The sequence below is a fragment of the Macrobrachium nipponense genome, chromosome 1, assembly GCF_015104395.2.
Source record: "Macrobrachium nipponense isolate FS-2020 chromosome 1, ASM1510439v2, whole genome shotgun sequence".
Taxonomy (NCBI): domain Eukaryota; kingdom Metazoa; phylum Arthropoda; class Malacostraca; order Decapoda; family Palaemonidae; genus Macrobrachium; species Macrobrachium nipponense.
In genome coordinates this window covers 15,172,857-15,187,790 of record NC_087200.1, presented here as the reverse complement: position 1 = coordinate 15,187,790, position 14,934 = coordinate 15,172,857, and the positions used below count along the sequence as shown (strand labels likewise).

Below are 14,934 nucleotides of genomic sequence, written 5' to 3'. Positions count from 1 at the left end.
ATATATATTACTTATCTAATATATATCTCTCTATATCTATATATATATATAATCTATATAATATATAGTAGAATATATATATAACTCTCTCTATATATATAATATATATATATATCCGTAATATATAGCTAAATCTATTATATATATACTATAATATATAATATATATATATATATCTATATATATCTATATCTATATATCTATATAAATATATATATCTATATATAATTAATATATATATAATATAATATATATATCTACACACACACCTACAACCACCACACCTTTCAGACGGCCTGCTCATTACTACGGCACTTACGATTTGGCTGGACGTGGTCTATTTGCAGATATTTCTATGGACATACATCCCGTTATTGATGGAAAATTTGCCTATTGGCGGTATTTTTCACTGAAAAATATTCACAAATTACTGTACTTGCGCATCATTTTTGTGACTAATGAAGTTTTTGTTTACAAAACTATTTAGAAACTCAGGTATCACATTATTAGAGGGTTTTTTTGTTTATAACTATCAAAATAGGCAGTTCTAAGCATTAGAAGGGTTTTAAGTATTCACAGATTTTAGCTACTCGTGGGGAATCTGGTTCCCATCCCCCATGAATACAGGGTCTGCTGTATATATTATATATATATATATATATATATATATTATATATTATATATATATTATATATATATAGTACTATAAATATATATATATATATATATTATATATATATATATATGTGTATATATATATATAAAATCAAATATATTTAATTTCACTGTACATTTGAAAAACAAAAATTTCACAGATTATCAGTTCTAGGGAAAAAAAAACTTAAAATATGTATTCTTTTTAGCATTCATTTCAGAAACCAAGGTAGTTCCTATAAAATGTAATATATTAACTGCATTCTATACAACTATTTGAAAGGAAATGGGTGACTATACACTGAGAATAAAATGATAAATGAATGAATATATGGTGTGACCTACACAATGTACTCCAGTGAAGCAGATAACAGTTATTTACAAGTTTGCTTAAAAATCTGGCTTATCATCACACACATAAAGCACAAAAGGCTGCATAATTTTTATCGAAGGGATTCAACATTTAGATGGTTTCACATCCCACATAACTCTGTCAACAGAACTTTGTCAACCCTAACTTTATACACAAACATGCAAACAAATCTTGGGTGATGAAATTTGAACTGAAATGAGGAATGGCTCCTACAGTAGGGACTTGGTCGGAATGATGTCCAATTCCTACTAATTACTGGGAGTTTTAGGAAAGCTTCATTGGTGGTTGTTATTAATACTGAGGACAATATATCATAACTGTGGCTGAAGAGACAGACTGTGTTTCCTTTTTTCATTTATTTCAAATGTTTGCTTTTATCTAGATCATGCTGTGCCATCTTTTACTCCTAAATTACGTCAAACGGTCATATTTAGCATATGATATAAATAAAACCATAAGAAACCATAAAAAATCTGTCAAAACGAAAACATCACACAGAGGTAACTTATGGCAAGACGTAAGTCAAAAAGATAAATTTCTGACCAATCTTGATTTTGGCAGCTTTTTCTAATAGTAGTCTCCTTACATAAAGAAAAATTTATCTGAATTACATTTCTAACTGCACACTGATCATGAATGAAATTACCCGCAAATCAGGGATAGAATTATGAAAATCACACAAGTTATCTATATATTGTTAATGATACATGACTGCTAATTTATCTTATTTTATTTTATAAATATTCTGATAAACACACAAGAAAAAATATGGTCATCTTAGGCCATAAGAGGCAACTTAATTCAACAAGTATACTTTTGATTACTAAAACAAACCAACATTAACAACACGTAAAGACTACTAGAATGAAACAAGCTACCAAAGCCATTTCATCTTCTGAAGTAAACAGAACATTTTAGGATATAAAGCATTAACAAATGGCACTAGGAGCATCTACAATTTAATACAGGATTCTGGTTGTTCATCCCTCTCGAGAGAATTTCCTTATGAAGGATATGAACCTATACTAAAGTATGTGTGTTTGCCAGCTGAACCCAATCTGATTAATTGTGACTATAATGACAACTTATACTGGTGCTTTCTTGCAACCTACAAAGGTCACATTCACCAAAAAGCTAACCAAAAATAATCTTTCACTAGGAAATAGGAATGGAATAGAAGAACTTGAGACTACAACACCCTGAACTTACATGATCAAGCCCAAACGTAAAGGTCATTATTTAGCTATAATTCTCTTAGCTACCCTCCGTGATATCCAAAAGAATTCTCATTACTATACAACCACTGAAACTAAATTCTTGGCATAACTGAACCATCATAGAATTCTACAAATAAATCTTTGCTTCTTATGACGCCAACCATATGCAAATCCTGATTTGTTCTAATCTTTCAATCAATCTTAAGGCTCCAGCAATCTTCAGCAATCAAATGTGTTTCACTATTCTTCAGATTAAAGGGTTTATATATTGTACTACTTGAAAACTGGGACATTCTTTTCACCAGAGAATTCCTTTAACTTGGAAAATACTTCTTTGCTAATACATTCAGCTCAGCTTTAAATAATTACAGATTATTGAACTACGGTAAGTCTGCAGCTAAACTGCTACGTATTATCTTCAACCATCTCAAAACTCAATTTTCTTCTCACACCATTCATGTGATGAAACCATGCACGCAAATATAGTTTTCTTGGACAGAGTACTGTACAGATTACTACAAACTGCTACAATATCAAAAGCCATTTATTCAAAGGAATATAAAAACAAATTCAGAAGAATAGTTACCACGGAATGGCAAGTTCCTGAATGACCTTTAAACTTCTGGTGCAAAAGGTAAAAAACTAGGAGATATCCAGACAATGAAATCTGGAAGTGTGAAGTGACTATAAATTGTATTTGTAAGAAGCTTAACTGCAATATCCTGGCATGACCTAACCCCAATCCAAATAAAACAACTTTCCACATTTACTTATTCCAAAAAAATCTGTAAAAACTAAATAAACATGACTTCTGGACCATATGAGAGTTATGGCAGGTCTGTAATTACAGGTATATATTAGCATTAATTGACTTTCATCATTCCCCAGGTGAAATTTCTCTTCCAGAGTAAGCATGAAGAACTACACCTATTTCTGGATGACCTCTGAACACAAAAGCAGGACTCACCATTGCTGATTTCTGAATATACACTAATAAACCACGCATACATATATTTTACATTTATACACAAAAATTATCTTTGGCACTAAAAAAAAAAATGACATTTTTATCATAAAATAAAATTTTATATACATACTTATCAAGTAATTACATAGCTAAGGTTTCATTTATTTGCAGCAGTTTAGATTCAAATTTTGCAGCACTGGTGACACCGATATTATGTAGGCGACACTAGTCTCAGCCCCTAGTGAGAGGTTAAGAACGACTCAGCAGATCATACTCATTCCGTTTATGCTTATGTCCATCAGAGGGGAGGGAGGATGGGCTTTGATCATGTAATTACTTGGTAAGTATATTTTATACAATTTGATTTTATTATAAAAATGTCATTTTTATAAAAGCAACTTACCAAGTAATTACAAAGCTGATTCCCACACTGACAAGAGATGGGATAAATGGACATATTCTACTCTAAAACATTAAGTCATGTAATGAATTAGAAGTATAAAAGCTGCTAGCATTGAAAACAATGGTTGTCATTCCTTGTTACTCAAAAGAGCTTGCAGCAAAGACTGCCTCTGGTTGATGCTTAACTTGAACCGGAGTGGCGCAGCAGTAAAGCCAAGGGCCGCCTCTACTTAAGGGGGAGCTTTGTAACAGAGGAGTACTCAAATCGCTACCAATGCATCAGTGAAAGTCATGTAGCCATGGAACTATCCAATGGCTAGTTGAAGTTTCAGGGGCCCTTGCCCTGGACACAGTACTATAAAAACAACAAGATAATGTTGTCACCTACACTGAAGTAAACCACAACCCATGCACTAAGAGTGCCAGGTGCTCCAGGTACATTGTACCTTCCCGGCTCCCGAAACTCTGGTGCTTCACTACTAAAATTCACAAGGTACTGCAAAATTTTAAAAACTTTTTAAAAGCTCTCTCAAAATCATGTGAAACGAAGAACGATCATACTACTAGTAGGTTGAAATTCGAAAGGACATATATATACGTATAGCACTTGAAAGTTAACAAGGTAAAGATTGTTCTACTGTCTTTAGCTTTTATAAAAGCTCTCTCAAAATCATGAGAAACAAAGCACAATCATACTACTGGTAGGTTGAATGTTGAATGGACATTAGATATACGTAAGCAGTCCCTAGTTATCGGCGATCTGGTTTTATGGCACTTGTCTGGCGCTGATTTCTGGTTATCCATGCTGATAATAGAGTACATATTGGCACTGATACATACCCAACAAGGTGCCATTAATCAGTTATCGGCACCGAGAAACGCTGAAAATCACCGATTTTCGGTTATCGGCAATTTTCGCTTGTCATTAAGCTGTCAGAACTGAACCCCCCCAATAAGCGGGGACTGTCTATATATAGTGCTTGAAAGCTATTGAGGTAAAGATTGTTCTACCACCTCTAGCTTTGCTAGAAGGAGAAAAATGCTTCTCCTACATCTGAGTGTCTCAGAAGATAAAGTCCATTAGGGTAAAGGGCAAGATGTTCTAGTCAGAGGACGAGACAAGTTCTTGCCATAACATCCTCGGTGATAACTGGCCTGGGATTCCATTTCTAGGAAATACCAGACCATTCAGCCACGTAGAGAGCTCTCTATTCCTCCTCAGTGCTATGGAGCACTTTGGGCTCCAAGAGTATGAGCTGGAGCCAGACTGTAGTTGCCATCAAGAGTTCTAATCAGAAGAGGAGACCAGCACTTGCTAAAACAACATAGTTCCTGGATGGCCTTCAAACCTGAACAACATAGTTCCTGGATGGCCTTCAAACCTGAACATTCAAACAGAATGGAAAATCTATTCTCCTCAGAGCATCCTCCACTACACATCCAGAAAGATGCCTTTCCAGTGGCTGTCTGTCAATATCTGGGACCGGCAACAGGTTAGACTGAGGGGGCGACTACTCGTGTGATAACCCCCAAACTCCCTTGGACTTCCAGTTTACTTCCTCCCAGGTTTAAGGGAGTCTGACAGGGACCTTCTTTCTAGAATCAAGGGACGAATAGCCACCTCTTCCACTGCACAACACTCACTATCATAGGGTTAACATTGCTAACCTAAACACAAACTGCCAATGGTACGGGAAGGAAGTGAGGGAGCCAGGCGCTGAGCAAGTGGATAAAAAAGAAGGGGGCTAGTGGAAGGAGAGAAAAGCATAAAGAGCTGATGCCAAGTGTTATCTGGAGTTCAGTGCCCAAGTACTAAAGGTAAACAATTCAAGCTGTAGACGGTACCTGTGTAGCATATATACTACACTGAACGGTCAGCTCCCACAGGGCACTCAGCACCATAGGCGTTGGGCCACGATTGTCGCTCGGCACCATTGGGGGGCTCACTCGACTCCCAGCGGGAGCTCTGTTGACACTGAGCACTCGGCTCCCATGGGAAATCAGTGCTAATGGAAACTCGGGCGCCTGTATGAAAAGCATGCCTTAATCTAGAGGAACCATATTACTAAAGACAGGACCCTAAAGCAACATTCACTATGTTTACTTTGGTTGGTTTTATGTACAGCCCTCCAGAAGGATGATTCAATCTCTGGCTGGGCCTTGTACATTTTCAATATAAGGTGCTTCTTATATTTCATAACTGTCTTAATTATTTTCTCATCAGTATCATAGCTCCTGGAGAATTGAAGAGACTTTAGTTCTTTATAAAACTTGCTTTCTTATTGCATGATCTTCATGGTATTTGTATAGTCATGGTTTCTCAATAATGTTGGTTCATCATATTTCAGTGCTTTAAAGACAATTAAGAATATTTTATTTTCTGTTCTTGCTTTTACTAGGATCTTAGTCAGACGGTCTCTCGAAAACCCATCACAGCTAAAAACTCTCTCCTGCTACATTATAGCCTTTCACTTAAACAATTCTGAAAAGGAAAGGGTAATAAGTTTAAATTTACTGTAATTTCGCTGCAGTAGCGTGCTATAGACTGCAAATTCGCTACTAAGCGAAAGGGTGAAAAACATAATGATAAATTTATTAACTAACCAGTAAATAATAATCCTGCAAGTAGTGCCTTGCAAAAATAAAATTCAAAACCAAAATCGGTCTGGTAACGAATGTAATGTTTATGTTATTACGCTACTGGATAAAGTTAATAGCAAATGCAATGTTTACATTATTACACTACTTGTCTATCAAATCAGCAAAACTTTACGTTGTTACATAAGTTGTCGTAAAGATGAGTTAATCGAAAGATTGTAAGTTTGTTACTGAAACAGTATTCTCCAACAATATAAGTTCCGTAGCAACTGTAATTATCAATTCGACAAACCAATGTTTACGTTATAGTCCATCACTCAGCAAAGGGTAGTTAATTAACTACAACTTTGCTGTATACAAGCAAACTATTGATGTACTACTGCATTAAGAAATAATAAAACAGGGGAAAAATCATCCTGGCACTTTTAACTGATGCTACTTTACTTTCAGTTTGGATACTGAAGTCCAGTAAATAACTGGTAAAGTTGAACATCTGCTAATGACACCCAGTGTTATCACCAGGAGTCACAGAAACAGAATGAGTATGGTCTGCTGAGTCATTCCTAACACACTCAGTATCAGTGTCGCTAATGCGAAATGTGACACTAAACTGCTGTGAATAAGTGAAACTAATAGATATGTAATTACTTGGTAAGTTGCCCATATAAAATTACTCATGTAAAGCTCAGCTTTAAAACTAATTTAGTTTTCCTTGAGTAAACTCAATTTGTTTAACTTGTGAAGGACCCATGAGTATACATTTTACTTAATTTCAAAACTCAACCAAATGTTTCCACTTACCAAATTTGTGGTAAAATTGTGACACATGAATTTTTATTTCCCTGAATGATGATAAAATTATGTATAGGAAAAGAAATTCAGTCATTGCTGAATGAAAAGATATAAAACCATAGACTATCTGGATAAATTTTATAAGAATATTGTACACAGAACATTACCAATTACTTCATCAAACCTAAAAGACAAAGAAAGGCTTCCAATCACTCATAATGAAGTTTTACAAAAATGCTTGGGGAAAAAATACTAAGAGCGACTACCAGTCACATGTACCTGTGCCTTCTGAGAGTAAAAATAAAATCATCTTTCCCTAACCTGATAGTACTCACTAGCAGCCTGACCTTTTTTTAATAACAGCTGTTACAACAATTTTGCTATGAATAACAGCCCTGCAAATCATCTACCTCAAAGCTTCCTGAAATTTTACGACATGAATGGCTACCAGTAAGATATTTAGAAGTTTGTTGGAAATTTAGACAGAAACTATAACAGCAATAAGCCTGCCAACATTTTCCAATAAAAAACAGTAGAGGAACATCAAAATCTCATGAAAAACAAACTCCAGTCCATTTCAGGCAAAAGTGGTACTGGACGGATTACCATACCTACCAACACAGATGGCACTTCAGATGCCATTTCGAAATTCATATGCAGTAAATCAAGTTTAAATATATAAGCCTCTTCTGGTAACAAAAAATTTATCCTGATTTGATTAACCACATAATAATCAATCAGCAGTACTGGACGACAGACATATTTTAATCAACTGTTATTTCACTACAACAGTTTAATTTAAAAGCACTGTACTTCACAATAACTATGCTATGCTATGGCTGAAATTGATTTCATTGATCAAAATCTACTGAAATGAAACCTTTGCAATTTAATGAGCTGAAGATAATATACCTATACTACTCACACTTGAAAAATTACTTTACTCAGATACATATTCATTCTTACAGCTGACACAGATATTACTTTCCTCTAACTAAAGTTAGATTTGCGCACGTGAAGATAAAACTACTGATTAAAATTCTTATTTTTTCCCCACACATTGTTTATGACAATGATTAAATTATCCCACAAGATATTACGATCCTAGTTGGTTTTGACCCCAAAACATTTCCAATATAATGCATGAAAAGAAGTAATTGGTCTTGAGCCGTTAAAACAAGCATTAGGATGAAAGGGTAATGTATGCACTATTCTCCACTTTAATCCCTGCTTTTACTGTCTTATTATCTTTTCTGCAGGAAGAAACCAACAGAACTTTTGAGACCTTATACGAAAAGCCAACCTTTGTCAACCTTACTCTCTTCTAATGTGTAATTGCACATTCTAAACCATCACTGTATCTTCAATGTATTTCTTCTTAGGTGAATTGCTTTACAACTTCTGTTAATAATTTTACATTTGATTTTTTTTGTCCTTTCACAGTTTTTACTTATACAGTTTACTTACATATTTGACTTCAAAACAAAATAAAATATTCTTCTGGAAATACACAACACAATTTCAAAAATTCTACAAACAAGTTATTCTGAATGGACCTTGAGATCATCTCATAATTTATGGGTTACGATATGTACCTCCACCAAAGTCTACCATTAAGACACAGCCTTATAGGAAATAAAATCATTCACATTCATTACAGCGAGAAGCCTGCTCTCAATATCTAATCCTAACGTGCAAGATACCATGGACAGGGTTGTCATCTTATAATGTACAGTACACTGCATTACTGTTTACTAATGATAATTCACTCGTAATAATCATAAGCAAAGATAATCAGCCAAGCTAATTCCCATCAAAGACCATGGAATGAAGTGACAGGACTGAATTAATCTTGGGTGGTACATTTTCTTGAATAATTGTCATCATCACTTTTTTAGTATTCCTTTATATTCCTTCAATAAATTCATTATCAATAGATTTTTCATTAGTAAAAAGTGATCACTTTCTAATACATACACTTCAAATAATTTTAACCTGTGACTTCAGACACTTTCTGCCTTAAGTACAGCAATGCTTACATAATTGAAACTGTACAAGATTATATTTTTAGAGAAGTAAATTCTTTACACAAAATGTATACAGTATATATATACACACATTACATTATACTAGGTCTTATTCATGTAAAGCTTACACTATTAAATAAAATGACATAAGCATACACCTTATCATGCAATTTTTTTCAATTGGTAATGGAAAGAGATAATTGTAAGTGATTCACTAGATGAAAAAACAAGCACTGCTCATATCAGATATAAATTTCCTGCAAGATATAATAATTATAATAATGCCCACCATTGTCATTATATTTTACAACTGAACCTAATGAGTATATTCCTTTAACAGGGAATCAATTTGAAATAATAGTTTAGCCAAACCACCAGTCAAAAAGCTTTGTGACATACTGAGATTCTAAGAAATGATTTCATGTTTACAAAGTCATTCAAGGTAATACAACTTTTAATTAACTCTAGCTAGGTGTCTTCATCTACCAGTTATGTTAACCTGATAAAACAAAGCATTTCCATAGCCAAAGAAATGCAACACAGTGGACTCACCGCATTCGAGTTCTCACGATTCACGGACTCTGCTAATCACAGGTTTTTCTAAGGAACATATGCACTTTTTGTGATAAAACTACAAAAATATTTTGGTATATAAGTAGTTTCAGATGGTTTTTCTTGTGTTAAACTATCAAAATAGGCAGTTCTAAGCATTGTACGAGGGTTTTAAATACAGTCAACCATTGTTAAACCGGACCCCACTACACGTAATCCAGATATCGGATAAGACAGATACTGAAGAGGGTAAGCCAATTGAATTAAAATATGCATGTTCTTCCATGATTCAAGATAGTAGTTACTGTTCCTCTGCTCATCGTGTACTGTTTTCCTTTTTATCAACCAAAGGTAAATAAACTTTTAATTTACATTTTAGTTTTTTATATACAGTTCTATATTTATACTGTACTAAACTAAAATGCTTTAAACTTGTAACCGATTTAACTTGCGCTATTGTCTAGAAGGGTAGAAAGACTAAAGCCACCAGTCTGACCTATTTGCTGCCTGATTGGTAGCTACAGTACAATGCTTTGTATGTTTTTAGGAAAGAAAGATATGTCAAAGGCATACTTTACGAAGACAAAAGCTGGGTTACTGAATAATACTTGTGGCTACATGGCAAATGACGGAGAGAGAGAGAGAGAGAGAAAATTGTCAGTTCCTCTATGCAGCTTAATTCTATCATCATTTTTATCATCTTTTATATTCCAACAATTTTGAAGGAATGAATTCATTCTATTCTTTATATAATCAGTAAAATACATACACTATTAAAAACTACTTCTGCTAAAAGTTGCTGCTTGATCCCTAAGCCTTGGACTGGGGCTCTGAAGAAAATGACCATGAAGAGAACAACAAAAATACACACCAGTCCACAGGATACCTCAACATGGAGAGGATGAACTTTAGCAGTGATAGTGGTGATAAAGGGGAATCAAGGAGAAGAAAACCACTGATTGCTAGGACCTGGCACCAGAATAAGAATAATTCCTGAAGGTGTACAACACATATATCAATAGGAATGACTGAAATAAAAGGATGTCTAGGAAAAGGCAATCCAGCTCCTGTATGTGCCATGGAAGACAAGATGGCAGGGTTGTGCCCAACCTAATTCTGAGTCTTTTGAGGGTCTACAAGTCCATAGGGATTATAAATAGCTAGTTAGATAATTGCTGACACAAACATTAATTAGAGACCAGTCATCTGAATAGTGGAAATGATCCTGTGGTAGGGGTGCAAGAATACTACCACCGTAGGTCCTGTATGTCGTAAAAGGCAACTAAAAGGACGGCTGCTGCCTTGCAGTCTTACTTTTTTAGCAAAAGGCTAGGCCCACACCGCCAATAACTGTGGAAACTGCAGCCTTGCAGCCTTTGATAGAAGGCAGTGGAGAAGGTCCATCAGGCAACCGACCCCTTAATGTAGGGATAACGGTGGGAAAGAAGAGAAGTCATCTGAATAGTGGAAAAGACATGTGTCTGGATCCATGACACAAGGCTCAGATTGTACAAAAATGTTAAATTCACTCTTTTCTATTAAACATCATATAAGCAAAAATTTTATATAACTGATGATATAGCTTTTGATGAAGGTCCTATGCACCTGCTTATCAGCTATTTGGTTTTCAGTATACAACTGGAAATAACTTACAATAAATTCACAAAATATTTTTCCAAAATTTCTAACATAAACCACACATACCTACTGAAATTCATACTTCATGGACATAGCATGATATAAGTTACAAATGTGACACAATAATGATCATATTTCAATAAGTACAAGGTTATACACACTGTCATAATTTAAAAAATAAGTTTTTCACTAGGGAACTCAAACAACATAAGTTCTCGTCTTTCTTCTTTCCTGAGATCAAATAATTATCTCTGAGTCTGTTACCTTACAGAATATACAACAATGCAATTCTATGACTGATCAAAAAGATTTATTAAGTAACTCTGGGGACAACTGATACAATGAAGATTTATCTTAAGTTCTTATAGTAAAAGAAATATATAATTATGGGGACCTAAATTGCGACTGAAACAGCACTTTCTAAATTATTGTGAAACATACATGTATTCCATACTTCCCAAACTGGAGGATTGTGAAAAATAACCTGGTGGTCTGGTTAAACTATTAATTGATAACTATGCTAATTTTCACAATACGTAACCATAACGAAACATGGCTAAGTCACAATACCTTACAAGGTACGTACTGTACCTAAATGTTGTCAACCATCTTTTTATTCTCCCTTTGTGTTAAAATTGTGAACTGCTTTCCTGTTAATATACACAGGAGTTATGAAAAAAGAAGAGACTTGGGAGCTGTTGGAGGTGATTTGATAAAAGAGAAGGATAATTGGGTAGATGATGATAATTATGGATTAAGTAGTGAGGAAGAAGTTTGGGGATAAAGGAATAGAACAGTATGAGAAGTTAATGAAAAAGCTTTTGGTAACAATACCAGAAAAAGTACATAAAAATTTAATATGAAACGAAAGGAGAGTAAAAGATGGGCTGGTAAAAGCATAAATTGGGATGATGTCTTAGAAATCTTAGAAGATTGAGTCTTCAATAAGGAAGAAAAGAGTAAAGAAGTAGGCGTGTGGTTTTGGGAACTGTCGAAACTTTGAAGAGAGAGGTTTGGGAGGTGCTTCTTGAGAGGGAACTCAAAATAACGACAAGAAAACAATATTAATCAAGTCCAGCCATCCCAGAAAAGCAAAAGGTGACAAGAAGAAGAAGTCAAGACAACAAACGTTGGTGGCAGCTCAAGTTTTGTGAGTGACGAGGAAAAGCATGGGTCCCGTCAGCACTGAACCAGTCAGATTGGAACCTACACTGCCATCGCTGGCAGGACTCAAAAAGCTCTTAGAAGAATCCTCAGGGCATTCAGATGACAACGATTCCAATACAGGCAGGCTTGGGTTAACAGCAGTATCAGTTAACAGCTATCCGGTTTTACGCCGCTTGTCTAGCGACGCTGTTAACTGGATTTTCGGTGCCAATCTCTGGTTAGCAGCGCCGATATCCGGTTAGCAGCACAAATTTCTAGTTAACAGCAGTGATAATCTCTGGTTAACGGTGCCAATATTCGGTTAGCAACACCTGTTAAGCAGGTTTTAAGTGGTGTTATCGCTGATTTCGGTTAGCAGCGATTTTCGGTTACCAGCATCGGCTGGGAACGGAACCCCCACTGTTAACCGAAGGCTGCCTATACTTCTATTTCATATGACAGCGCAAAGCTGACTGACCTGCAGACACCTATGCTACCATCGGAGAAGGCTCTTAGCTATTCATCCAGGTTGAATGCTGGCACCAGGCTAAAATTGTCTGGCAATGTAAAGAAGCCTGATAAAACTCTGATAACATCAAAAGAGCTGCCCATCAGGGAAACTATAAAAAACAATGGTTTTCTAGGAAGATAAAAGAAAAATCAGAACAGTATGTAACTTGAAATTCATCATGGAAGAAAAGAAAAAGCCAGAAAAAATTGCTCATCACTTACTGCCATGCCCCAAGGTTGGCAGAAAGAACCAAAGCTTTGCATCGTATCAATGCAGCTCACTTCCCAAGATCCTTCACATCTTCTCTGGGTCTGGACAGGGCCAACTTGAACAAAGTGGCCAAAGGTAAACCAAAGGAACTATCGCTTCCGAAGTTGTCAAGCAAGAAAGGATTGATCAAAAATGACATGAAAATGCTTGAGAACGTCACAGTTAACAGTAACCCAGCGAGTATAGAGATGAGCATTCAAAACGTCCCAGCTCCTCTCTTGCTGACGTCTCCCAAGAGTTCAATTTCACCACTGGGTCATGCCTTAGGCAGAGGGAAACGGAACCAGTCGAGGCTGCTCCCAAGAAGGGTCCACTCAAAGCTGTTCATGGCCTGACCAGACCTCAAGAGTTCCACTTTGCAACTGATCTTATGATATAATGCCCAATATAAGAGGTAAGATATACATTATTATTAGAGTATGCACAAACTGCACATAAAGAATAAATAAATACTACTGTCTATGATAAATTTCTTAATGTTTCTTCATGTTTTTATAACATCAAGAATATTGGTTTTCATAAATGCCTTTTTCTTGTGCAATATTTACAATGAAAACTATGATGCAGTGGGTAATATACACCTATATTTATAAATAAAACTATGATTTACAAATTTCCTGCACATATAAATGAATGAATAAATCCTTTGACCTTACAAATTAATGAAAGGAAAAAAGTCAATTTTCAGAAGAAATATCAAAGACAGAAAAAAAAGGGATCATCATGTTTCCCACACAAGTATGTAGTATTATTATAAAGTCGACTGAAGTTGAACATTTGTTTGAGTTCTAATAAGAACCCATTAATCACCTTTGGAAATACTGAAGTGTATGGCAATAACTGCAACTTAATTGTACAACTTCATTAAATTCTTACTTAAATATCTCATGTGTTTACATGAGAAGCACAAAATATAATTCAAATCTATTTGTATCCTGAGACGTCTCCAAAGAAAGTTCAAGATGGACAAGCATTGAATATTCATGTTCAGACAAACTCTGATGCTGACCCACAATAATTCACTTTGGTAGGATTAGGTGTAAGTGTTTCTTAATGGAAGATTATCCCTTCATCACAATTCTAAACACAAACTTAAAAAGGGAAATAAGGTAAAAGAGATATAAATATCAAAAAATTCCATTTACAATACAAAACATGACTTCCACTTGGTTCATGAACACAAAATATCCTTTGAATGTAAAACTGACAAAAATGTACTTTACTACCGAGTACAAAAAATGAACAAGGAAAAACAAATCCAAATGATTCCAGTGTACGAATACCAACTTACTTGTTTAATCTTTACCTTCCTTAAATGAATTTATGTTCCAGCCATATACAACACGGTCAAAGCCAGCAGTAAACAGATTACACCGTGCTCCTAAGGAATCATCGCCCCAGGCTACACTGCACACCATGCGGCGATGACACTGTTGAAATACAAAAAAAAAAATGTTAGCCTCTAAGGCCCAAAAATATTTCAAAGCCTTAAAAAGATAGGAAGTTACATGTACACAAAATGAAACTATTCTCTAGGCAGAGAATCTATCACTAAGGCTGGGGATTCAATGGAATGGAATATGATATTTAGACTTGAAGCCAAGCACTGGAATCCAGATGGATTATTAAGCACTATAATGAATTTGGTTTGATGTGAATATTCATGGTGATGAATTTATAAATGAAAAGAATAAAATAAAGGTGAGTTTAAAACTATGGTAAAAAGTGATATTCCTCATAAAAATTATAACTTCGCATTTCGAGTGTGCAAACAAGAATAAAAAAAA

The 14,934-nt window shown here is 35.0% G+C and overlaps 1 protein-coding gene across 5 annotated transcripts in view; it reads right to left on the bottom strand.

Moving 5' to 3' along the window:
- Window positions 1–745: 745 nt before the first annotated feature.
- Window positions 746–14,934, bottom strand: part of LOC135219151 (WD repeat-containing protein 37-like) — a 280,381-nt gene continuing 266,192 nt past the window's right edge. For 4 of the 5 annotated variants that reach the window (XM_064255663.1, XM_064255665.1, XM_064255664.1 and 1 more), the window contains one exon: window positions 746–14,577. In XM_064255663.1, coding sequence (XP_064111733.1) covers window positions 14,443–14,577 — 135 coding nt within the window. In that variant the 3' untranslated portion in view covers window positions 746–14,442. The remainder of the gene's footprint in view (window positions 14,578–14,934) is intronic. The other variant, XR_010315383.1, reaches the window with a different exon arrangement.